Source organism: Rana temporaria, chromosome 4, assembly GCF_905171775.1.
Source record: "Rana temporaria chromosome 4, aRanTem1.1, whole genome shotgun sequence".
Lineage (NCBI taxonomy): Eukaryota > Metazoa > Chordata > Amphibia > Anura > Ranidae > Rana > Rana temporaria.
Genome location: NC_053492.1, coordinates 359,767,242 through 359,793,587, shown reverse-complemented (window position 1 = coordinate 359,793,587; position 26,346 = coordinate 359,767,242). Strand labels below are relative to the sequence as shown.

The window sequence follows — 26,346 nt, the reverse complement described above, 5'->3', positions numbered from 1 at the left end:
GGTAAATGAATTAGAGCTGCCTTCATCATGTGGCCAGCTGCATGAGTCACGCGACGATCAAAATCACGCGAGATTTGCTCAATGTGCCGTCTGAATCGTCTCCTGGGAAGCCTGATGCTGAGCTCCCAAGAAGCACTGCGGCGCAGAGAGACCAAGGGACATGCCCCCCCTCCCGCAGGAGGAGAACCAGGAAGTGAGAGATAGACACTGCATATACAAGGTTTGTGATTGATATGGGAAAAAATGGATAGCGATTTGTTGATATACACACCAAGATGGTCCGATTAAACATTAGATGTGATTTAGGGTGAACCTCTGCTTTAATGGGAGCATAGGCAGCAATAAAACCTTGCCCGGGGTTTTAATCCATCTCCACTCTATCCAAAACAAACAAAAAGTTTTCCCCTTAGTTGTTATACTTTAAAGCGGGAGTTCAACCATTTCTTTTTTTTTTTTTTTTTTTTCCCTTAGCTTCCTGCTCGTTCGGTCTAGGGGAATCGGCTATTTGTATTAAAATATGATCCGTACTTACCCGTTTTCGAGCTGCATCTTCTTCCGTCGCTTCCGGGTATGGGTCTTCGGGAGCGGGCGTTCCTTCTTGATTGACAGTCTTCCGAGAGGCTTCCGACTGCTCAAGCGCTAACTGTGCTTTTTGCATAGGTGCGTTTACATATGTCTACACGTGTTTGGCATTTTTTTTCTGCCAGAACGTTCCGCTCCTGTATGTAGCAAACGTTTTTTTCCTGCCTTTAAATGTATAAAGGACAAAGGCTAACATGTTTTTTTATGACATGCTCATTTGTGTAACGTGCTTGTGAGTATAATACCTGTTTTAATTATTCAATAAAATTTTATAAAGGTACAGTAATGCGCCCTCTCTCTGTTGTTGTTTTGCAGTGTACCTAAAAGGATGCCCATCGTAACAAATTACCTCTGGTGTAAACAGGACTTTTAAAGCGGCATTTTTGCGTGAGGCCTTATCGTGGACCATTGTCGTGCTTCTGGAACTGCGTAACAAATTGCTGAGACGTGAACAGGACTTTTAAAACTACGTTTTTGCTGCCCAGCATGCGCAAGGCCTTATCATGGAACGTAGTTGCGCTTCTGGAACTGCGCAACAAATTGCTGGGACAAGAATAGGACTTTTAAAGCAGCATTTCTTATGCCCAACATGCGTGAGGCCTTGTCGTGGAGCATTGTCGTGCTTCTGGAACTGCGTAACAAATTGCTGGGATGTGAACAGGACTTTTAAAACTACGTATTTGTTGCCCAGCGTGCGCGAGGCCTTATCATGGAACGTTGTTGCGCTTCTGGAACTGCGTAACAAATTGCTGGGACAAGAACAGGACTTTTAAAGAGGCATTTCTGATACCCAGCATGTGTGAGGCCATATCGTGGTGCATTGTCGCGCTATTGGAACTGTGTAACAAATTTCTGGGATGTGAACAGGACTTTTAAAGCTGCGTTTCTGATGCCCAGCATGCGCAAGGCCTTATCGTGGCGCATTGTCGTGCTTTTGGAACTGCATAACAAATTTCAGGGACATGAACAGGCCTTTTAAAGCAGCGTTTTTGCCAACCAGCATGCGCGATACCTTATCGTGGATCGTTGTCGTGTTTTTGAAACTGCGTAACAAATTACTGGGGGTGTGAACAGGACTTTTAAAATTGTGTTTTTTCCACCCAGCGTGCGCAAAGCCTTATCATGCTTTTGGAACTGCGTAACAAATTACTGGTGTGTGAACAGGACATTTAAAGCTGCGTTTATGCCGCCCAGCGTGCGCAAGGCCTTATCGTGGAACATTGTTGCGCTTTTAGAAATGCGTTAAAATACAGGAACGTGAACAGGACTTTAAAGTTTGTGTGGATGAGCAGCACATACAGGACTGTGCTTTCCTCATCCAGTCATAGGTTGTAGTAGAGGCTCCTGACTGGATATACTGTATTCAGTCACAGGCTAGGGCTGTGAGGAGAGCTCACTGACTGAAATGTACTGAGAACGTGTGTTGAGAGATGCATGCGATATTCGTATTGGTCGTCTTTATTATTCCACAATTATTTTTTTGACGTGACCCTTGTTGTGGTTGGCCACATTCAGCCATGAAAGTCTGTGACAGGCCAATGCAGAAAACAGCGCGCGGCTCTCCCTGACACGAGCGGCTCCGGCGGGAGGAGACCGACATGGCGGCGGTGGAGGTGGCGGGGCCGTGTTCTGGGCGCAGGGAGAAAAAAAAAAAAAAAAACGAGACACAGAGGAGGAGGAAGAGGGGGAGGGGATGGCGACTCTCGCCTCCTCATACTCCCGGCGGGAGAGCATTGCAAGCTTCACTGCACGACTGCCCCCCCTCCCCGCTGCCGGTCATGTGACCTTAACGTAACCGGACAGGAAAGCACCGACGGTTTTTTTTTTTCTCGTCGCTCTGTTCCAGCCCGCCTCTCGGAGAGGAAGACAAGACGGAGGAGGAAGCGGAGCTCTGAGACGCACGGCTGAGGTGAGGAGACTTTATCGAACGGTATAGGGCCGGCACCACGTGCACCTTCTTTTATTGGGGGCGACCGCGTGTGTCCGGAGACCGGGGCTCCCCACTACGAGGGGGGTTCATGGGGTACACTGAGGAGGCGAGGCCTGGAGGGATACCGGACTGGGAGTGGAAACCGTGCCGGCGGAGGCTGTACTGTGTACGGTGCTGGGAGACTCTCCGCCGCCTTGGTATACTACGGGCTACATGGACAAAGGAAGGCCGAGAACGGAGGCCTTGGCCATCCCTGCCCCCTTCTCTGACACCATGTGTGTGTGCGCCAGCTCGTCCCCCTCCACACCCCGCCTCTCCTCCACCGCTTAGGCGACAGCGCGAGCCGGAGCCATCTTTGTTCGTTAGCTTGTTCCCCTCCCCCATATACACACGCGCTCTCCTCCCCCTCACAGCTGCGCGGAAGTGGCAGCGCCCGCCGGCTCCGCCCCCTCCCCGGCCCAACACGCTGCTCTGTATCCGGCCGGGGACGTTATGAGACGCTGCAGGCAGCGAGGGGCTGGGCCGCCTGGGGGAGGGGATGGACTGGATGGTTTACAGTGGCAGCAGGTCAAAGGGGCCCACAACGTGCTCAGCAGATCCAAGCATGGCAGGCTACTTCTAACAATGGGCGATGCCATCTGTGTGTGCACGTGGGATGTGTGTTCAAGTCACGCCAGATCAGTGTGCTAGATCTTTGGAGAGAGAATCTATTAAACCTGGAGTAGTTGTGTCTGCCGACCAATCGGCTGCTAGCTTTCTGTTTCATAGCCCATGGCTAGGTTCACGCCTGTGTATTTTTAGAAGCACATGAACACACAATCATCGATTTCAACATGGCTATCGATAAGTCCCATCACATCTACGCAGTTTTCCTGGAGTGTCTTTGAAAGAGGTTCCAACACGTCCCTGTCGAAATTGCTGTGCATATAAGCAGGCACTAAAGCAGGTCAATTCGCATGACAAATCATATCCTGTTGCTGACAACCGCACTGTTCAAATCAGTGGAACGATGACTTTGCAGTGCCGCATGGATTTTGAAAAAGTAGTTCCTGCACTGCTTCTGGCAATTTCGGGTGCGACTTTCATAGACCTTTAGGCTGGGTTCACACTACTACACTACTTTCATCTTACTTTGCTCTGCTACATTGGTCCTACATTGGTCCTACATCCATCCTACTTTCATGAACAGGATACTACTTTGGTCCGACTTCAATGATATTCAATGGGCCTGAAGTAGGATCAATGTAGGACCAAAAGTAGTACAGGGAGCATTTTCAAAGTCGGACCGACTTGTGTAGGACGCTACAAGACGCTCTCATAGGGAAACATTGAACACAGAGCAAAGTAGGATGAAAGTAGTGTGAACCCAGCCTTATGCATGAAGCTGCACAGATGGTTTCCAAGTCGCACTGACATGGCTTTGAAATCGTGCACTTTCAGATGAAGTCATGCGATTTTAAAGCCACAGTCAATGTGAATGAGGGCCTAATCGGCGATCGTATCCTTACAACAGATTGCTATCTTGCATATTTGCAATCTGCTGTAACGATGTGATCGCTGATTAACCACTTCCTTACCGAGTCATTGTAAAATTATGTTGGCAGGAACCCTCCCTTCGGGTGGACGTCATAAGACGTCCTGGGTTTCCCGGCCGTCTAGGGGGCACGCGCGCGCCCGCCGCATTACTCTGCCCGGCGGCCGCAATCAGGAGACCGATGGTGTGTTCTCAGTACAGAGGAACACAGATCGGTCTCCTCCCATTGTGAGTCCCCTCCCCCTACATTTAGAATCACTCCATAGGGAACATATTTTAACCCCTTGATTGCCCCTTAGTGTTAACCTGCCAGTCACATTTACACAGTAATCAGTGCAGTTTTATAGCACTAATCACTGTATAAATGTAAATGGTGTCAAAAGTGTCTGATATGTACATCGCAATGTCACGATCACAATAAAAATCGCAGCTGGCCGCCATTACTAGTAAAAAAAATGCCATAAAACTATCCCCTATTTTGTAGATGCTATAACTTTTGCTCAAACCAATCAATATACGCTTATTGTGATTATTTTTTACCAAAAATATGTAGAAGAATACATAGCGGCCTAAACTGAGGAAAATATTGTTTTTAAAGCGGTTGTAAACCTTAAATTTGCACTTTTACCTACAGGTAAGCCTATAACAAGGCTTACCTGTAGGTAAAAAGAATATCTCCTAAACCTGTACGGTTTAGGAGATATTCCCCTCGCAATGCGGGCGGCGCATGCGCAGGGGGGATCCACGGCGGAAGATCCGGCAGCCGCCGGACCTTGCCGATTTTTAAATCTCCCGCGCGCGTGACGTCATCGCCGCTCCAGCCAATCACAGCGCTGGAGCGGCGCCGCTCCAGCCAATCACAGCGCTGGAGCGGCGATACCCGGAAGACACGCCGGAGCAAGATGACATCTCGCTCGGCGTGAACCAGGTAAGTGTTGTTCACCTCGTTTTTAGGTAAGTATTTCATAATCAGCTATTATGCGGTGCATACTAGCTGATTATGCATTTTGCCTTGCAGGTAAAAAAAAAAAAAAAAATTATATATGCGGTTTACAACCGCTTTAAAAAAAAAATTGTGCGATTTATTAAATCAAAAAGTTAAAGTATTGTTTTTTTTTTCAAAATTATCGCTCTTCTTTTGTTTGTAGCGCAAAAAATAAAAACCACAGAGGTGATCAAATACCACCAAACGAAAGCTTTTTGTGGGGAAAAAAACATAACGATTTCATTTGAGTACAGTGTTGCATGACTGCGCAATTGTCATTCAAAGTGCGATTCTTGCAGCCACGTGCATAGGTGTGAGCCTAGCGTTGGAATCATCCCCCCATCTCTTTAACCACTTGTCCACAGGAGGACGTCATATGACGTCCTCCACTTTGTGCGGTGATATCTGAATGATGCCTGCAGCTACAGGCATCATTCAGATATCGCAGTCTTCAGCCGCCGATTCTGTGCACGATAAGAACGATCAAAGCAGAGGTTCCGCCGCTTGATCGTTCTTATAGGCAGCGGGAGGGGACGTCCGTCCCGTGCCATCGAGGGCCCGGAGAGCGAATCGGTTGGCGCTGCCTGGAAAGCATAGAGATGACTGGTGACCAGATGGTCACCAGTCATCTTTATGACCGTCGGAGGCCCAGGCACAACGTTATGACGTCACGCCCGGTACCCGGAAGTAAACAAAGCCGCAATCGCGGCTGTTGGCATGTGATCAGTGATTTTTTTTTTTTTTTTTTTTTTTCACCGATTTCATGCTTGGAAGCCTGGAGGAGAGATGTGGGGTCTTATTGACCCTGCATCTCTCCTTTAAAGAGGACCTATCACACGGATTCCTATTACAAGGAGTAGGACTAAAAGTGATCAAAATTATTTTTTTGGTTTTAATTTTTTTTTTAAAAAAAGTAAAATAAAAATACATATTTTTTTTTTTTCAAAATGCCCCTGTCCCTGTTATCTCGCGCGCAGAAGCGAACAGGCGAGCAAGTCCTGCCCACATATGTAAACGCGTTCAAACCCCACATGTGAGTTATCGTCGCGTGCGTTAGAGCGTGTGCAACAATTCTAGCACTAGACCTCCTCTGTAACTCGAAAATAGTAACCTGTAAAAAATGTTAAATGTCGCCTATGGAGATTTTTAAAGCGGGGGTTCACCCGTACATGACACTTTTTCCCCTTAGATGGATGCTCGTTTTGTCTAGGGGAATCGGCTAGTTGTTTTAAAATATGAGCTGTACTTACCGTTTACGAGATGCATCCTCTCCGTCGCTTCCGGGTATGGGCTGCGGGACTGGGCGTTCCTATTTTGATTGACAGTCTTCCGAGATGCTTCCGACGGTCGCATCCATCGCGTCACGATTTTCCGAAAGAAGCCGAACGTCGGTGCGCAGGCGCAGTATAGAGCCGCACCGACGTTCGGCTACTAGTGACGCGATGGATGCGACCGTCAGAAGCCTCTCGGAAGACTGTCAATCAAGAAGGAACGCCCGCTCCCGAAGACCCATAACCGGAAGTGACGGAGAGGATGCATCTCGAAAACGGTAAGTAGGGCTCTTATTTTAAAACAACTAGTCGATTCCCCTAGACAAAACGAGCATCCATCTTAGGGGAAAAATTGTTTTATGGGTGAACTCCCGCTTTAAGTACCAAAGTTTGGCGCCATTCCATGACTGTGCGCAATTTTAAAGCGTGACATGTTGGGTATCTATTTACTCAGCGTAACATCATCTTTAACATTATACAAAAAAATTGGGCTAACTTTACTGTTTTGTTATTTTTTAATTCATGAGACCGTTTTTTTTCTCCAAAAAAAGGCGTTTGAAAAATGATTGCGCAAATACCATGCGAGAAAAAAAAAATTGCAATGACCGCCATTTTATTCCCTAGGGTGTCTGCTAAAAAAAAATATATATAATTCTGATTAATTTTCTAGCAAAAAAATTGTGATTTTTACATGAAGGAGAGAAGTGTCAAAATAGGCCCAGTGGACAAGTGGTTAAGAAATGTCACTTTTGTAGGGGGAGTGGGTACCTAGTTTTAACAAACCAAGCCAAATGCCCTCACATTGTGTGCCTTTTTATTCCATATATTCGGCCACTGGAATGCAGTGGCGGCTAGTGCTCGAATTTTTTTTTTTGGGGGGGGGGGGGCACAAAAAAAAAAACATAAATTGCAGCCTCACTGTGCCATGCCATCAAAAGCAGCCACTGTGTCATGCCATCAAACGCAGCCAATGTGCCATGCCATCAATTGTCGCCACTGTGCCATGCCAAACACAGCCACTGTGGCCACTGTCCCCATTAATTGCCGACAGTTTGCCCCTAAAATGCCGCTAGATTGCGCCGCCTGTCACTTACCTTTCTCGGTCAGCCATCCTCTGATCCTCCTCCACGATTCCTCGACTCCCGCCCTTGATGTCGCTTCAGCCAATCAGGTTACCGGTTACCAGATCCAGTGAACCTGATTGGCTGAGATGCGTGTCAGTGTTAACCAAGGAACGCACACCCTGTGCGTCCCCTGGTTAACTATTTGCAAGCCGATTACAGCCCTCAGGCTGTAATCAGAAAAACTATCTGAGCCGCTGGCTCTGATAGACACTTCCACAGCCAACCAGCTGTCGTTATTCAGATGACCGGCGCTCGCCAGGGGGCCGGCAATCTGAATAGTGGGCGGCAGCGATGACAATACATAGATTCATGCAATGCATGAATCTATATATTGTATTCAGTGGCGGTGCAGGAGCGAGAGGGGGCAGCGCTTCTGCGCCCTCTATAGACGCACCGCCACAACTGGAATGGCTGGGCCCTGGTGATGTCACTCCTGCACATGGGAGTCACATCACCTGTGGCTCACAGAGTGGCCTGTAAATGCTTCTCATGTACGTGCTCAAATCACATTACCACTGGGGGGGGGGGGGGGGGGATTTGTGACCGAAAAGACCTCTAGGGTGCCTATCTGCATTTAAATTTTTTTAACTATACTACCCCTATAAGACCGCACTGAATAGGCAAAGCAAAGGTTTGCTTTAACTACTTGTCTACCAGCACTGTTTATAAACCGTTACTGGTAGAACGTGATTGGATTTGATGCAGAGTTCACCAGTGGATCGATCGGGTCCACCTGACCATTTTTCAGGCATACTCAATTGAACTATCCATTGTTCTCTGGTGCGGCGAAGTGTCTGCTGACACCCACCAGCATCCGGTCTGCTTAAAAACAAATGGATGGGGAATCTTCAGGCTAATTTTGAGGCATTTGTTTTATCATAATAGTAGAAATATTTGCCAGCACACCATGGAACAACGTAAATAGCGTCCAAACGGATGTTTTATTGCATGATCACAACACAAAGAAAGTGCAACGTTTTGGAGCCGCGTAGGGACCCTTCACATGTCTGACAAAGGGGCCCTACGCGGCTGGTTGTTGCTACAAGCACCACCCAAACCCAAGAGCGGATCCAGGAAAGTGTGTGATGGGAACATGAAGTATAGTTTGTTTTTATCATAACACACACATATACAGTATCTCACAAAAGTGAGTACACCCTTTCATTTTTGTAAATATTTTATTAATTCTTGTCATGTGGCAACACTGAAGAAATGTACACGTTGCTACAATGTAAAGTAGTGAGTGTACAGCTTGTATAACTGTAAATTTGCTGTCCCCTCAAAATAATTCAACACACAGCCATTAATGTCTAAACCACTGGCAACAAAAGTGAGTACACCCCTAAGTGCAAATCTCCAAATTGGGCCCAATTAGCCATTTCCCTCCCCAGTGTCATGTGACTTGTTGGTGTTACAAGGTCTCGGGTATGAATGGGAAACAAGTGTGTTAAATTTGGTGTTATCACTCTCACTCTCTCATACTGGTCACTGGAAGTTCAACATGGCACCTCATGGCAAAGAACTCCTCTGAGCATCTGAAAAATAGTATTGTTGCTCTACATAAAGATGGCCTAGGCTATAAGAAGATTGCCAAGACCCTGAAACTGAGCTGCAGCACGGTGGCCAAGACCGGACAGCGGTTTAACAGGACAGGTTCCACTCAGAACAGGCCTTGCCATGGTCAACCAAAGAAGTTGAGTGCAAGTGCTCAGCATCATATCCTGAGGTTGCCATTGAGAAATAGACGTATGAGCGCTGCCAGCATTGCTACAGAGGTTGAAGGTAGGGTTGTCCCGATACCACTTTTTTAGGACCGAGTACAAGTACCGATACTTTTTTTCATGTACTCGCCGATACAGAATAGCGATACTTTTTTTTTTTTTAAATGTGTCCCCACATATATCCAGCCGTGTCCCCCCACATATATCCAGCCGTGTCCCCCCACAAATATCCAGCCGTGTCCCCCCACAAATATCCAGCCGTGTCCCCCCACAAATATCCAGCCGTGTCCCCCCACATATATCCAGCCGTGTCCCCCCACATATATCCAGCCGTGTCCCCCCATATATTGCAGCCATGTCCCCCCACATATTGCAGCCATGTCCCCCCACATATATCCCCCCACATATTCCAGCCATGTCCCCCCCCCCCATATATCCAGCCATGTCCCCCCCCCCCATATATCCAGCCATGTCCCCCCCCCCCCCATATATCCAGCCATGTCCCCCCATATATTGCAGCCATGTCCCCCATACCTAGTAGATGATGATGCCGATGCCGCGTTAATCAGCGTGCGGGGAACATTACAGGCAACTTTCGTTTGAATAGCTGTCCATTCCTTTCGCCATGTATAGACACTCCCCCTTGCTCAGGATTGGATGGATCTGTCCAATCCCGAGCAAGGGGGAGTGTCTATACACGGTGCGGCGGGGAATACAGCTATTCAAACGAAAGCTGCCTGTAATGTTCCCCGCACGCTGATTAACGCGGCTTTGCAGTATGCGGCGGGGCAAGTATTCTATTTTATGCATCGGGGGCATTTGCGGGAGTACAAGTACTCCCGCAAATACTCGGTATCAGTCCCGATACTGGTATCGGTATAACCCTAGTTGAAGGGGTGTGGGTCAGCCTGTCAGTGCTCAGACCATACACTTTATCAAATTGGTCTGCATGGCTGTTGTCTCAGAAGGAAGCCTCTTCTAAAGATTATGCACAAGAAAGCCTGCAAACAGTTTGCTGAAGACAAGCAAACTAAGGACATGGATTACTGGAACCATGTTCTGTGGTCTGATGAGACCAAGATCAACTTATTTGGTTCAGAAGGTGTCAAACGTGTGTGGCAGCAACAAGGTGAGGAGTACAAAGATAAGTGTGTCTTGCCTACAATCAAGCATGGTGGTGGGAGTGTCATGATCTGAGGCTGCATGAGTGCTGCCGGTTTCATTGAGGGAACCATGAATTCCAACATGTACTGTGACATACTGAAGCAGAGCATGATCCCATCCTTTTGAAGACTGAGCCACAGGGCAGTATTCCAACATGACAAACACACCTGCCTTGCTAAAGAAGTTGAGGGTAAAGGTGATGGACTCGCCAAGCATATCTCCAGACCTAAACCCTATTGAGCATCTGTGGGGCATCCTCAAATGTAAGGTGGAGGAGTGCAAGGTCTGTAACATCCACCAACTCTGTGATGTCGTCATGGAGGAGTGGAAGAGGACTTCAGTGGCAACCTGTGAAGCTCTGGTGAACTCCAGAGGGTTAAGGCAGTGCTGGAAAATAATGGTGGCCACACAAAATATTGACATTGTGGGCCCAATTTGGACATTTTTACTTTAGGGTGTACTCCATTTCGCAGCAGTTTAGACATTAATGGCTGTGTGTTGAGTTATTTTAAGGGGACAGCAAATGTACACTGTTATACAAGCTGTAGGGGTGTAGTCACTTTTGTGAGGTGTGTGTGTGTGTGTATGTGTGTGTGTATATGTATATATATATATATATATATATATATATATATATATATATATATATACACATTTTTTTTTAATTAGTAATAGTTTGTAATGTTAGTTTGCTTATTTACAGTTTCAGATATGTTTTGGTTTTCATTGTTGTCCAAAAAAATGTATTAACACAATACAGTTTGTAGGAAGCTTGGCAGTTATGTTCCATTTGTGTGTCTTTGCTAATATATAAAAACTCTGTTAGAACATTTTAAGATTTTTAAAACCTGCAATAGGCAGAATATTCTCACCCCTCTGGCAGTCCATTTCTCCTACATATCCTACTTTTGTTGTCTTGGAAAGATTCTTCGGCATCTGATGCTTCTGGAAGTGTCTGGACATGCACCATTGGTCACCTATCCTTCCTTCAAGTCCTATGTCACTGCTGAGTCCTGCATTGAGATAGAGGTCAGAGGAAGGAACCAGCATGTGGCGTAGGGCACAGAGATTTGACCCTGCTGTAAGTTTTTCAATGCCGTACAGGAAGCTACTGTGTTGAAATGGACCAACATATTAACCACTTGCTTACTGGGCACTTAAACACCCCTCCTGCCCAGAGCAATTTTCAGCTTTCAGCGCTGTCACACTTTGAATGACAATTACTCAGTCATGCAACACTGTACCCAAATTATTTTTTTGTCCTTTTTTTCCCACAAATAGAGCTTTCTTTTGGTGGTATTTGATCACCTCCTGGGTTTTTTATTTTTTGCGCTATTAATGAAAAAAGACCGAAAATTTGGAAAAAAAATGATTTTTTCTTAGTTTCTGTGATAACATTTTGCAAATTATTAATATTTCTTCATAAATTTTGGCCACAATTTATACTGCTACATGTCTTTGATAAAAATAACCCAAAATTTTTGGAAATTATTTGGTCTGTGTGAAAGTTTTAGAGTCTACAAGCTATAGTGCAAATCATAAAAAATTGTCACATCTGATCACACCTGATGTACTGAAGGCCTATCTCATTTCTTGGGACCCTAACAAGCCAGGAAAGTACAAATGCCCCCAAAATAACCCCTTTTTGGAAAGTAGACATTCCAAGGTATTTATTAAGAGGCATGGTGAGTTATTTGAAGTTGTGTTTTTTTCCCACAATTCTTTGCAAAATTAAGATTTTTATTTTTCATTTAAAAAATTTCTCAAAATTGTCATTGTAATAGCTTATTTCTCTCACATGGCATGTGCATACCACAAATGACACCCCAAAATACATTCTGCTACTCCTCCTGAGTAAAACGATACCCCATGTGTGAGACTTTTTCACTGCCTGGCCACATACGGAGGCCCAACATGCAGGAAGCGCCATCAGGGGTTTTAGGAGCATAAATTGCACATCTAACTAGTTGACTACCTATTACACTTTTGAAGGCCCTGGAACACCAGGACAATGGAATTACCCACAAAGTGACCCCATTTTGGAAAGCTAATACCCCAACGTATAATCTATGAGGCATAATGAGTCTTTTGAACGGTTTATTTTTTTCCAGCAGTTTTTGGAAAATGTGGAAAAAAAATGAAAACGCATTTTTTTTACACAAAGTTGTCCATTGATAAGATATTTCCAACACATAGCATGTACATACCACAAATGACACCCCAAAATACATTCTGCTACTCCTCCTGAGTAAAACGATACCCCATGTGTGAGACTTTTTCACTGCCTGGCCACATACGGAGGCCCAACATGCAGGAAGCGCCATCAGGGGTTTTAGGAGCATAAATTGCACATCTAACTAGTTGACTACCTATTACACTTTTGAAGGCCCTGGAACACCAGGACAATGGAATTACCCACAAAGTGACCCCATTTTGGAAAGCTAATACCCCAACGTATAATCTATGAGGCATAATGAGTCTTTTGAACGGTTTATTTTTTTCCAGCAGTTTTTGGAAAATGTGGAAAAAAAATGAAAACGCATTTTTTTTACACAAAGTTGTCCATTGATAAGATATTTCCAACACATAGCATGTACATACCACAAATGACACCCCAAAATACATTCTGCTACTCCTCCTGAGTAAAACGATACCCCATGTGTGAGACTTTTTCACTGCCTGGCCACATACGGAGGCCCAACATGCAGGAAGCGCCATCAGGGGTTTTAGGAGCATAAATTGCACATCTAACTAGTTGACTACCTATTACACTTTTGAAGGCCCTGGAACACCAGGACAATGGAATTACCCACAAAATGACCCCATTTTGGAAAGCTAATACCCCAACGTATAATCTATGAGGCATAATGAGTCTTTTGAACGGTTTATTTTTTTCCAGCAGTTTTTGGAAAATGTGGAAAAAAAATGAAAACGCATTTTTTTTACACAAAGTTGTCCATTGATAAGATATTTCCAACACATAGCATGTACATACCACAAATGACACCCCAAAATACATTCTGCTACTCCTCCTGAGTAAAACGATACCCCATGTGTGAGACTTTTTCACTGCCTGGCCACATACGGAGGCCCAACATGCAGGAAGCGCCATCAGGGGTTTTAGGAGCATAAATTGCACATCTAACTAGTTGACTACCTATTACACTTTTGAAGGCCCTGGAACACCAGGACAATGGAATTACCCACAAAATGACCCCATTTTGGAAAGCGAACACCCCAACGTATAATCTATGAGGCATAATGAGTCTTTTGAATGGTTCATTTTTTTCCAGAAGTTTTTGGAACATGTGGAAGAAAAATGAAAACGCATTTTTTTTACACAAAGTTGTATGTTTCTAAGATATTTCCAACACATAGCATTTAGATAGCAAAAATTACACCCCAAAATACATTCTGCTACTCCTCCTGAGTACAACAATACCACATGTGTGAGACTTCTACATAGCCTGACCACATACAGAGATCCAACATGCAAGGAACACCGTCAGGTGTTCCAGAGACACATAGTATGCACATACCAAGAATTACACCTCAAAATACATTATGCTGAGCAAAGCGTAAACAAAAGATTACCTGTGGTAATAGTAGCGCAGTTCTACAGCAGGATAGCACTGGTTCAGGCAGCAGGCAGGGACTTGGTCAGCAACGTCCAGGCAGGGATACTGTCCCGTCAGGGTTAGTGCAGGTGGTCAGTTCATGCAACAGGCAGAGGCATGATGGCATAGGTCCTACAGGCAGCAGGCAGAAGTAGGGCCTCGTTCAGGACAGAATGGGGACAGGGGTAGAGGCTTCTCCCACCCAAATCTCTTTGAAGCCTCCGGGCAACCAGACCCTAATCTAGGATGAGAAAACAAAAAAGTTTTCTTCATCCAGAAAAACTTTTCTGGCGCCCCTCACATATGTGAGACCCCTGTGTTCCCACTAGTTCAGTAGCAGGGTACAAGATCAGTCCATGAGGCAGGCAAAAACATGGTCAAACAGTCCGAGGTCAGTTCCAGATCAGGCAGAGGCAGTACAGAATCGTTAGGCAGAAGAATGGTCGAAAAAACAGTCCAGGGTCAATTCCAAATCGGGCAGAGGCATTACAAAATCGTTAGGCAGAATCGTGGTCAAAAAACAAGCCGGGGTCAGTTCCATATCGGGCAGAGGTATTACAAAATCATTAGGCAGAATCGTGGTCAAAAAACAAGCCGGGGTCAGTTACAGAGCAGGCGGTGGCATAAGGGGTGTGAAGGTGTGTGAAGGCAGGAACGGAGGATTAATACTTTAGTTTGGTGTGGTAACGGCGAAAACAGTTAATTATACAGAGGCCTGGTTGGGAAGGACAATCCACACAATGGAAAGATGTGTCTCGTCTGACTCCATCACTGGCGCATACCTTGCATTTTTTTTTACGTCGTCGGCCTGTTTCTGTGGGAGGGATTTTATCGGGAAAATGACGTTCGGCGAGACGACTTAAAACATCAGATCGGATGGTTTGGGGTGGGCCGTTCGGGAAAATAAGGGCAGTGATAAGGTCCTCTTGGTAGCCAAGGAACTGTTTGGGGTTTTGGGTGGAGTTGCTGTAAATTACATAAGAATTGTATATGGCCAATTGAAAAAAATAAATGGCAACTTTTTTGTACCAATGGTACGTTCTTCTTGTAGCAAGATAGGGTTCAAGCATCTGGTCGTTGAAGTCGACCCCCCCCATAAACAAATTATAGTCCTGGATGCAAGTGGGCTTTCGGATGGTGGTGCCACGCCTTCTGCGGGTTTCAACGACGGTATCATTATGGATGGAAGATAGCATGTACACGTCTCTTCTGTCCTTCCACTTCACCGCCAGAACCGCATTGTTACGCAGACTTGCTGATTCTCCTCTTTTCAGCGTTGTGTTCACCAGGCTTTGAGGAAAGCCTTTCCTATTGTTTCTGACGGTGCCACAAGCCGGGGTCTGCTTCCGGTGCAGGTTGTGGAACAGGGGAAGAGAGGTGTAGAAATTATCTACGTATAGATGATAGCCTTTTTCCAATAGGGGGTTAATGAGTTCCCAAACAATTTTGCCACTTGATCCCAAGTAGTCTGGGCAATTAGGGGGATTGATCTGGGTGTCCTTGCCTTCGTATACTCTGTAGGCATACAGGTATCCTGTGACTCGGTCACACAATTTGTAGACCTTCACGCCATAGCGGGCTCTTTTGCTGGGCATGAATTGTTTTATTTGGAGTCTGCCACTAAATTTAACAAGCGATTCATCCACACAGATGTGTTGGTCCGGGGTATATAATTGGGGGAATTTTTCTGAAAAATAATTCAGTAAGGGCCGAATTTTGAAAAGTCTGTCATGTTCTGGATGATTTCGGGGATGGCTCTGGGTATTGTCGTTGAAATGTAAGAATCTCATTATGGCAAAGTATCGGGATCTGGGCATTACGCTGGAGAAGATGGGCATGTGGTAGATCGGGTTTTTGGACCAAAAGGCACGGTAAGTGTTTTTTGGGTTGAGTCCCATACAAAATGTTAGGCCTAAAAAAATTTTAAACTCCTCCACCGTAAGGTCTCTCCACTGGAAGGGACGGGCATGGTATGACGTGGGATTATTTGCAATAAATTGCTGTGCAAATCGGTTGCACTGGGCCACAATTTCGGATAGCATGTCTTCTGTGAACATTAGATTGAAATAATCAATTGGGGTGAAATTCTCCGTGTTCACTTGGATTCCTGGCTGGGCCGTGAAAGGGGGAATGTTGGCTTCTCCTGAAGTAGCAGGAAGCCACAAGGGGTTCTGAAGGGCATAGGGAAGGCTGGCATGGGTCCTGGAAGTTTGTTGCCGAGGCACTGCGGTGCTGGCGGATGGCCCTGCAGTGCTGGCGGATGGCCCTGCAGTGCTGGCGGATGGCCCTGCAGTGCTGGCGGATGGCACTGCGGTGCTGGTGGATGGCACTGCCTCCTCACTAGAACGCCTTCGTTTAGCCGGCCGGCTATCTTCCTCCTCTGAGTCACTCAGTGTTCCGCTACTGAGGGCGGGCTCATAATTGACGTCCAACTCAGAATTTGAATTTGAAAGGGACTCTGAAAGAGAGAGCTCCCCGTTGCTCTCGTCGGGGGCAGAAATGATTTGGAATGCCTCCTGAAGGGAATAGGACCTTTTGGACCTTTTGGACATGGTTGCTGATGCAACTGCACAGGTGTGTGCTAAGCCTTCACTGATGGGCACTGATGAGGTGGAGAAGATCGGCACTGATAAGGTGGAGCAGATGGGCACTGATTGGCGGAGCAGATGGGCACTGATGAGACGGCACAGATGTGCACTGATAATGCTGCACAGATGTGCACTTATAATGCTACACAGATGGGCACTGATTGGCACAGGTGGGCACTGAGGTGGCACTGATGTGGCGGCACAGGTGGGCACTGATGTGGCGGCACAGGTGGGCACTGATGTGGCGGAACAGGTGGGCACTGATTGGCAGCACAGGTAGGCACTGATAATGCTGCACAGATGTGCACTAATAATGCTGAACAGATGTGCACTGATAATGCTGCACAAATGGGCACTGATTGGCACAGGTGGGCACTGATGTGGCGGCACAGGTGGGCACTGATGTGGCGGCACAGGTGGGCACTGATGTGGCGGCACAGGTGGGCACTGATGTGGCGGCACAGGTGGGCACTAATTGGCGGCACAGATGTGCACTGATTGGCGGCACAGGTAGGAACTGATTTGGCGGCACAGGTGGGCACTGATGTGGCGGCACAGGTGGGCACTGATGTGGCGGCACAGGTGGGCACTGATGTGGCGGCACAGGTGGGCACTGATGTGGCGGCACAGATGGGAACTGATGTGGCGGCACAGATGGGAACTGATTGGCGGCACAGGTGGGAACTGATTGGCGGCACAGGTAGCAACTGATTGGCGGCACAGGTAGCAACTGATTGGCGGCACAGGTGGGCACTGATTGGCACTGATGAGGTGGCAAAGGGATGGCACTGTATGTTCAACACGGATGGCACTGGGATGGCACTGGGATGGGCACTGTAAACGGGCACTTTTTTTCACAGTAATTTACAGTAATCAGACCTTCTCTCTCCTCACACGCGCTGTCTGTGTGAGGAGGGAGAGGCGGCAATGAGAGATGATCTCATATGTTTACATTTGAGATCATCTCTCATTGGCCACACAGATCGCATCGCAAACGGCCACTCTGATTGGCCGTTTGCGGCGATCTGTAATTGGCTGTGTCCAGGGGACACGGCCAACACAGAATTTCCCCGCAGCGCGCTCGGGAGCGCGCGCGGGGAACGAACAAACAGGAGGATGTCAAATGACGTCCTCTTGGATTTTGAGGCCCGCGCTGAAGCCGTCATTCGGCTATAGCGCGGGCCGGAAGTGGTTAATATACTTTACCTTCTGTTGCAGGGAAGCAAAGGTTTTAGATTTTTAGAGACTCTTTAATCACTCAAAAGAACAAAACAAGTCATTTTTCCCTCTTCTGTAATTACGGTAGAATCCTGTCTTGTGTTTTCAGGCTCCATTGAAGCAAGATGGATTTGGCCAATCATGGACTTATACTTCTGCAACAGCTAAATGCCCAGAGAGAATTTGGGTTTCTCTGTGACTGCACAGTAGCCATTGGTGATGTTTACTTTAAGGCACACAAGTCGGTCCTTGCATCATTTTCCAACTATTTCAAGATGCTCTTTGTTCATCAAACAAGGTAATATGTCAGATTTTCGTTAAATACAATGGTACATTTCTGTGATGTATTTATTTTTTTCAGAACCATTGACTTGGCTTTTAAGCAATGTTAACACCATATTTACACTTGTGATACTTGTCATGCAAATGTGGACATCAAAGTCGCATGACCAATTGTACCCCATGTTTTCCAGTGCTAACCATTCATATATGTGCGACCTAAAGTTGCAGTGACTTCAAAGTAGTTCATGCACTACTTTGGTCTGACTTTCACGCAATAAAAAACAATAGTGCACCGCTCAAACTAAACATATAAAGTGACACAAAAATATGAAATTATTATAAGACAATAAACCTAAGTATTTGTTATGTTTATTGTCTTATGATAATTTCATATTTTTGTGCCACTTTATATATTTATCCACTTGACCACCAGGCCTATTCTGGCACTTCTCTCCTTCATGTGAAAATCACAATTTTTTTGCTAGAAAATTAATCAGAACCCCCAAACATTATATATTTTTTTTTAGCAGACATCCTAGGGAATAAAATGGCAGTCATTGCAATACTTTTTGTCACACCGTATTTGCGCAGCGGTCTTACAAGCGCACTTTTTTTTGGATAAAAATCACTTTTTTGAATTAAAAAATAAGACAACAATACATTTTGCCCAATTTTATATATTGTGAAAGATAATGTTACGCCGAGTAAAATGATACCCAACATGTCACGCTTAAAAATTGCGCCCGCTCGTGGCATGGCGTCAAACTTTTACCCTTAAAAATCTCGATAGGCGACGTTTAAAAAATTCTACAGGTTGCATTTTTTGAGTTGCAGAGTAGGTCTAGGGCTAGAATTATTGCTCTCACTCTAACGATCGCGGCGATACCTCACTTGTGTGGTTTGAATACCGTTTTCATATGCGGGCGCTACTCGCGTATGCGTTTGCTTCTGCGCGCGAGCTCGTCGGGATGGGGCGCTTTAAAAATTTTTTTTTTTTGTTTTCTTATTTATTTTTATTTAGTTTTATAATTTTTTACACTGAAATAAAAAAAAAAAAAAAAAATGATCACTTTTATTCCTATTACAAGGAATGTAAACATCCCTTGTAATAGAAAAAAGCATGACAGGTCCTCTTAAATATGAGATCTGGGGTCAAAAAGACCTCAGATCTCATATTTAGACTTAAATGCAAAAAAAATAAATAAAAATGTCATTTTTTCAAATGACAAAAAAAAAATGTTTCTTTAAGAGGCTGGGCGGGACTGACGTTTTGACGTCACTTCCGCCCAGCAGAGCTATGAGGACGGGTGAAGGAGATTTCTCCTTCAGTCCTGTCCCCGCTCAGCTGCCGGACACATCCGATCCCCTCCGCCGCTACCGACGGCTCCGGTAAGCGGCGGAGGGAGGGGGGGGGGCCCCTCTCCCGCCACCGATAACGGCGATCTCACGGCGAATCCGCCGCGGAGACCGCCGTTATCGTGTACACCACCGCCCCCTGAAAAGATGAATATCTCGGTTGTGGCAGCAGCTGCTGCCGTTATCGAGATATTCAACTTTAAAAACAGGACGTCTTTTTGACATGGGGCGGTGGTCAAGTGGTTATAAATGTTTTAAATACTACACCATCGAGCATCCCTCTTTACATCCCCTATGCCCCAATGTGAAGCTATCTGATACAGATACACCAGGGACACTTAAAGGAGACTTTGATGCCAAAGTAAAGATACATACCAGCGGAGCCTGAGACGTCAGGCGCCACCAGGAGATTGAAAGACACACTCATACGCTGTTACCTTACAGCGGTAAGGTAGGGGGACGCCTATACCCTAAGTTGCACGGAGAACCAGCAACCACCTATCAGTAGCACTCCATACCAGAGATTGACTACTAGCACCAGCACCTTCACCCTGATCACTGTGCACACACAGCCATCCATCCAGCTTGCACTGTATGGACATTATCTGCACTGCGTTTTTTTGACATTAGTTTTTTGGAAATTCATTTTTATTTAATTTTATGGAATTTTAGTGTGAATGGGCCAGATTCACGTAGAATCGCGGCGGCGTAACGTATCGTAGATTCGTTACACTGCTGCAAGTTTTCATCGCAAGTGCCTGATTCTCAAAGCACTTGCGAGAAAACTTACGCCGGCGGCCTCCGGCGTAAGCCCGCGTAATTCAAAGGGGCGTGTGCCATTTAAATTAGGCACGCTCCCGTGCCGGATCTACTGCGCATGCTCCATTTTGAAATTCCCGCCGTGCTTTGCGCGAAGTGACGTCATTTTTTCGAACGGCGATGTGCGTAGCGTACTTTCGTATTCCCGGACGTCTTGCGCAAGATTTTTTTTTTTTTTTTTTTAAATTCGACACGGGAACGACGGCCATACTTTAACATGGGCTGTGTAAAGTTAGGGCAGCTAAAACGACGACTAACTTTGCGACGGGAAACTAGACTAGCAGCGACGTAACGAACGCGAAAAACCGTCGTGGATCGCCGTAAGTACTAATTTGCATACCCAACGCTGGTTTACGACGCAAACTCCCCCCAGCGGCGGCCGAGGTATTGCATTCAATTACACCTGTCGGATCTTAGGGCAAACTATGCGTAACTGATTCTATGAATGGGCCAGAAAACATTATTTCATTTATTTTTCAAAATAAAAAGAAAACTCGCCCATCCTTTCATTGCTTTATTTTGTTGACAAATCATCTTAGATAACGCCTTTCTAGCCCTGACTATTTTAAGAAAGGGCAGATGATTCATGCAGAATTTATTTCTTGCAATCCATCTCCCCTTAGCTCAGGCATGCAGTCAGAAGGCTGTGCTTGGCTAAGAAAGACCCTTTTCCAGATAACCAATGAAGGCTTCTGGGATGTGTGACATCATTTTGGCTTAGACCACAAACCAGGAAGCAACTAAAAAAAAAAAAAGTTTCAAACTAGTAAATATAATATACTTTACTACAATTTACTAATGCTAACAGCATAAGGACTACAAATAACGTTGATTGAGAGAGCTTTGTTCTGCTTTAAAGTGTGTAGGTCGTATTTTTTAGCAGCTGGAAAGAGTGGGTAAGGATTAAAACTGCTGTCCAGTTTTACTAATAATTTGGGGCTTTATTAGAGAGATTCCCCTCATTCATTTCACCAGACGGGGAGTGAGCAAAGTCTCAAACGGCAACACAGACACAAATAAAACGCTTTTTTGTGTACTTGTTGTAGAATTTACCTCCCTCCCTGTCTTGTGACGGAAAGTGAGAGAAATCTCTCTAACGGACCCCCGAATAACGGTAAACAAACCTACAGAAGGTCTTCCACACTCAATTCAACAAACTTTTTTTGTTCTTTTTTTAAACATAGGACTTTAAGGGCTCGGAGCACAATGTTCAGTGTACATTTGCATGTATTTGCGGTGCGTTTTTTAAAATATATATTTTTTTGCACATAAAAGTAATATAATGGTACAGTATAAATAAGGCTTGGTGAAATACATAATTTTTTCTTGCAAATGCAGTAAACAAGTCCTCGTAAGTTGCAGTTCACTTTAGCAGCGCATCAGTCTTATGATGTACTGTACTGGTGCTGAGTGCACTACAACAGGTCTAGACTGCTGATTGATGAAGGTCTAGAGCAGGGTTTACTGTCCCTTTAAACTTTTAAAGGGCTGGACTGTGGCCAATGGAAGTAGAAATGTCCTAGGATCCGAGTGGATTAACGATGCCCCATCATTTGGTTTTAGTGCGAGCAATAGTGCCCCATCATTGGTGTCAGTGGGAGGCACAGTGCCCCATCATTGGTGTCAGTGGGAGGCACAGTGCTCCATCATTGGTCTTAGTTGCAGGAACTATGCCCCACTTTTGCTAAGGAGGGAATGCTCAAAGGGCCAGATAAAAGAAAGCAAAGAGCTGCACCTGGCCCCAGGGCCACAGTTTGGAGGCCACTGGTCTAGAGTAAGAATGCTGGGCCAGATTCACAGAAGAGATACGACGTCGTATCTCTGAGATACGATTGTCGTATCAATGCGGCTGATTCATAGAATCAGTTACGCATAGATAGCCCTAAGATCCGACAGGTGTAATTGACTTACACTGTCGGATCTTAGGATGCAATTCTAGGCCGGCCGCTAGGTGGCAATTCCATTGTGGTCGGCGTAGAATATGCAAATGACTAGTTACGGCGATTCACGAACGTACGCTTTACCCGTCGCTCTAACTTTACGTAGTTTCCGTCGAGATACGCCGCGTAAAACTAAGGCTGCCCTCTAGGTGGACTAGCCAATGTTAAGTATGGCCGTCGTTCCCGCGTCGAAATTTGAAAAATCACGTTTGTTTGCGTAAGTCGTCCGTGAATGGCGCTGCACGCCATTTACGTTAACGTTGAAACCAATGACGTCCTTGCGACGTTATTTAGCGCAATGCACGTCGGGTAATTTGACGGACGGAGCATGCGCAGTACATCCGGCGCGGGAACGCGCCTAATTTAAATGGTGCCCGCCCCATTTGAATTAGGCGGGCTTGCTCCGAGCAGATTTACGTTACACCGCCGCAAGTTTACAGGTAAGTGCTTTGTGAATCGGGCACTTACGATCACTAGTAAACAAACCGGCGTCATGTGATGACGCCGGTTCCTCCCTCCCCTCTCTGTACTGAACGGTACAGTGTGTGAGAGGAGAGGGGGGAGACCAGAAGCAGCAGCAGCTGCTGTGGGCTGGATCTGTGACAAATGCAGTCACAGATCCATCCCTCCCTGTGCAATGCCCCAAAATACTCTGCAATGCCCCAAAAAGTTTGGCGCCATTCCACGAGCGTGTGCAATTTTGTCTTTTTTTCTCTTATAGCGCAAAAAAAAAAAAAAAAACAACGGTGATTAAATACCACCAAAAGAAAGCTCTATTTGTGTGAAAAAAAGGACGAAAATTTCATTTGGGTACAATGTTGTATGACTAAGTAATTGTCGTTCAAATTGTGAGAGCACCGAAAGCTGAAAATTGGTCTGGTTATTAAGTGGGTTTACGTGCCCAGTGGTTAAAATGTCCTTCGAATTGGATGTGCGGTTTAAGCTCCCAATCTCAGCTTGTTGCCTGTATAGAAGACACCTGGGAGACAAATCTTTCTGATTGATAGGGGGGCCAAATCTTTATTAGAATAAATGCAAATCAATAAAAAAAAAAATTGAAATGCGTTTTTTCTGGATATTTTAGTTATTCTGTCTATCACTGTTGAAATAAACCTAACATTAAAATTATAGATTGATCATTTCTTTGTCAAGGTTTTCTAGGTTTGATCAAAGTTGAATTTGTATGCAAGTTGGGACAGGTACATTTTTTTTTTTTTTTTTTAAGTCCAACTCCAGCCAAAAAATATTTGTTTTTGGATAGCATAAGGATGGTTTAACAACCCTGTAACATTTGTTTTGCTGTCTATGCCCCTGTTCAGAAGATTTCACCTCACTCTGTGCCTATGACAATTGGCATTTGAAAATTGTGGGTTGTTGTGGAAGCAAGGATTGGTTATAAAGCTTCAGTGGAGACACCCTTTTCTCATGATAACTCTTAGGCCTCGTACAGACGGGCAAACATGTATGATGAAAACGGTCCGCTGTACCGTTTTCAGCGTACATGCCCGCCCGGAGATTTCTGTATGATGGCTGTACACACCATCATACAGAAATCCGCGCGTACACGTTACGCGGCGACGTGCGCGGCCCTGGCAGTTCAATGCTCCCACGCATGCGTCGAAGTTATTCGACGCATGCGAGGGATGGCGGCCGCTCGGACATGTACGGTAAGTCTGTACAGACGACCGAACATGTCCGACGGACAGGATTCCAGCGGGCATGTTTCTAAGCAAGTTTAGAAACATTTGCCCGCTCGAAAACGGTCTGGCGGGCAAATGTACGCTGGAATCCTGTCCGCTCGGCTGTACAGACGACCGAACATGTCTGCTGAAACTGGTCCGCGGACCAGTTTCAGCAAACATGTTCGGTTGTGTGTACGGGGCCTAACAGGAGGGAATTTCCTCTCTCTTCCTTTTGTTTCTTTTGTCTCCCCCCCCCCGTTTGTAAGTATGAGTTGTATGTAAGTTGATTTTAAGGGGACTGCTTGTAGTGTGATATTTATGTGTCTGGATTTATATGGAACAGAGAGTATAACCTATCAAAAAAAAAGACAGTGCAGTGTATTTTTGATGTCTGCAAGATTGTTCTGACAATTTTATTTATTTTTTTCTGCAGTGAATGCGTACGTTTAAAATCAACAGACATCCAGCCAGATATCTTCAGCTATCTTTTACACTTGATGTATACTGGAAAAATGGCCCCTCAGCTTATCGATCCTGTGCGCCTTGAGCAAGGCATAAAGTTTTTGCATGCCTTTCCTTTAATACAAGAGGCCAGCCTTGCAAGTCACGGTGGATTTTCTCATGCTGATCAGGTTTTCCCACTTGCATCTTCTCTCTATGGTATCCAGATTGCAGATCATCAGATCAGGCAACCAACAAAGGTTACCACTGCAGCTGAGAAGACTACCCGAGAAACTCGACCACAAACCTCAAGGTTGACTCAGGAAACCTCATCAGACAATGTACAGTTAAATCAACTTCCGTCTTCATTGCCAGCAGCAAACCGGACAAATTTAACTTTTTCTGAGCAAGTGCATGCGCCATTGTCTCCGGAGCCTACCTCTTCTGTTCCTGCTCCTTCTGCGCTGGAAGAAAATAGCATGGATGAGTCGCCAAGCGAGGAGCAAAATACATCCCTCACAATCGCTCACGTCAAACCAAGCATCATGAAGAGAAATGGAAGCTTCCCCAAATATTATGCCTGTCACTTGTGCGGTCGCCGTTTTAACTTAAGGAGCAGTTTGCGTGAACACCTTCAGCTTCACACAGGAATGCCATTTAGCGCCACAGCTGGGCAGACAGAGGCCAGTGTCTCCCCTTCCTTCTGTAATAATGGGTCAGAGCTAGGGAAGGAATCCATGGAGACAACAGAGACTGGCATGATGAGTGACAGTGATATGGCTCAGATCTCAGACTCGCCGATAATAGATGGTCAGCAGCAGGCTGAGACCCCGCCACCGTCCGATATTGCAGATATAGATAACTTGGAGCAAGCCGACCAAGAAAGAGAAGTGAAACGTCGAAAGTATGAGTGCACTATCTGCGGGCGTAAGTTTATCCAGAAAAGCCATTGGAGAGAGCACATGTACATCCACACGGGCAAACCATTCAAGTGTAGCACCTGTGACAAGAGTTTCTGTAGGGCCAACCAAGCTGCTAGACATGTATGCCTAAAGAGTTCTGACACCTACACGGTGGTCGACAAGCAGACTTTGGAACTGTGTTCATTTGATGAAAGCAGCCAGTTAGACAACATGCTACAAACAAATAAACGTTACAAGTGCAACTTGTGTGACAAAACGTTTTCCACGCCTAACGATGTGGTAAAACATACATGCCAAGGTCAAAACTCAGATGTCTTTGCTCTTGAAGATGAAGGAAAGTCAATCTTGTTAAGTAGTGGGGACTCAGAACCAGCAGACAGTGAGCATTCTATGCTAGCAACTATTAAAAAAGAGCAAGAATCTGTGCTTGATTAGCTTTTCTGGTTGTGTACATATTATAAATATATATAATTTCCTACTGTGTACATTTTTTTTTTTTAAACCTAGAGAATTTGTAATTTCTTTGTCATTTCTATCTCCTCCATCCCTTTTACCTTACCGCTTTATTTTAGTTTTGAGATAATATGCAGAACCCTGAGAAACAGTTTGGTTTAAAAGACCAATTGTTTTTTTTTTTTGTATTAGGCATTGATTTTTTTTTTTTTTATATACAAATTGTTTGTTTGTCCAAAGGAAACTGGAACAATGTAATGGCTTCCCTGATGTCAGTAGAACTACTGAAATTTAAGCTCCTTTTTTTTTTTCTTTTAGATAAATGTTTTGAAAAGTATCTGTGAATATTGGGGGTAAGAGAAGTTTAAATAAATATAAATACTTACCATGTTTTAATATATGAATTTTGATTTCCTCATACTCCATTTCATTTAAAACCAGAAGGAAGGCACCGACCAGCGCCTAGATCAGTAGATGATCAATGGTAATACAAAATAGCATATTTTATTTCACTGATCAGGGTTAAGCGAATCCGTTGACATACATTTTTTTTTTTTTTTTAGTTATGTTATATCTGCCACATAATCTATGCTGCTTAATTTGATATCTAAGTGGAGTCATTGTGTTGCCAGTGAATAGTGTAGTACAGACACTGGGTGCGTAAAAATCGGTTGTTCATACATTGACTTCTCCAAATCTCCCCCGATACAGTTGCA

The 26,346-nt window shown here is 45.2% G+C and overlaps 1 protein-coding gene across 1 annotated transcript; it reads left to right on the top strand.

Moving 5' to 3' along the window:
• Window positions 1-1,952: 1,952 nt before the first annotated feature.
• ZBTB2 (zinc finger and BTB domain containing 2) lies at window positions 1,953-26,026 on the top strand. Its single transcript, XM_040350879.1, has 3 exons — window positions 1,953-2,491; window positions 17,844-18,032; window positions 24,247-26,026. Exons 2-3 carry the CDS (start codon window positions 17,860-17,862, stop codon window positions 25,610-25,612), a joined length of 1,539 nt encoding a protein of 512 aa, XP_040206813.1. The 5' UTR covers window positions 1,953-2,491; window positions 17,844-17,859; the 3' UTR covers window positions 25,613-26,026.
• The last annotated feature ends 320 nt before the right edge of the window (window positions 26,027-26,346 follow it).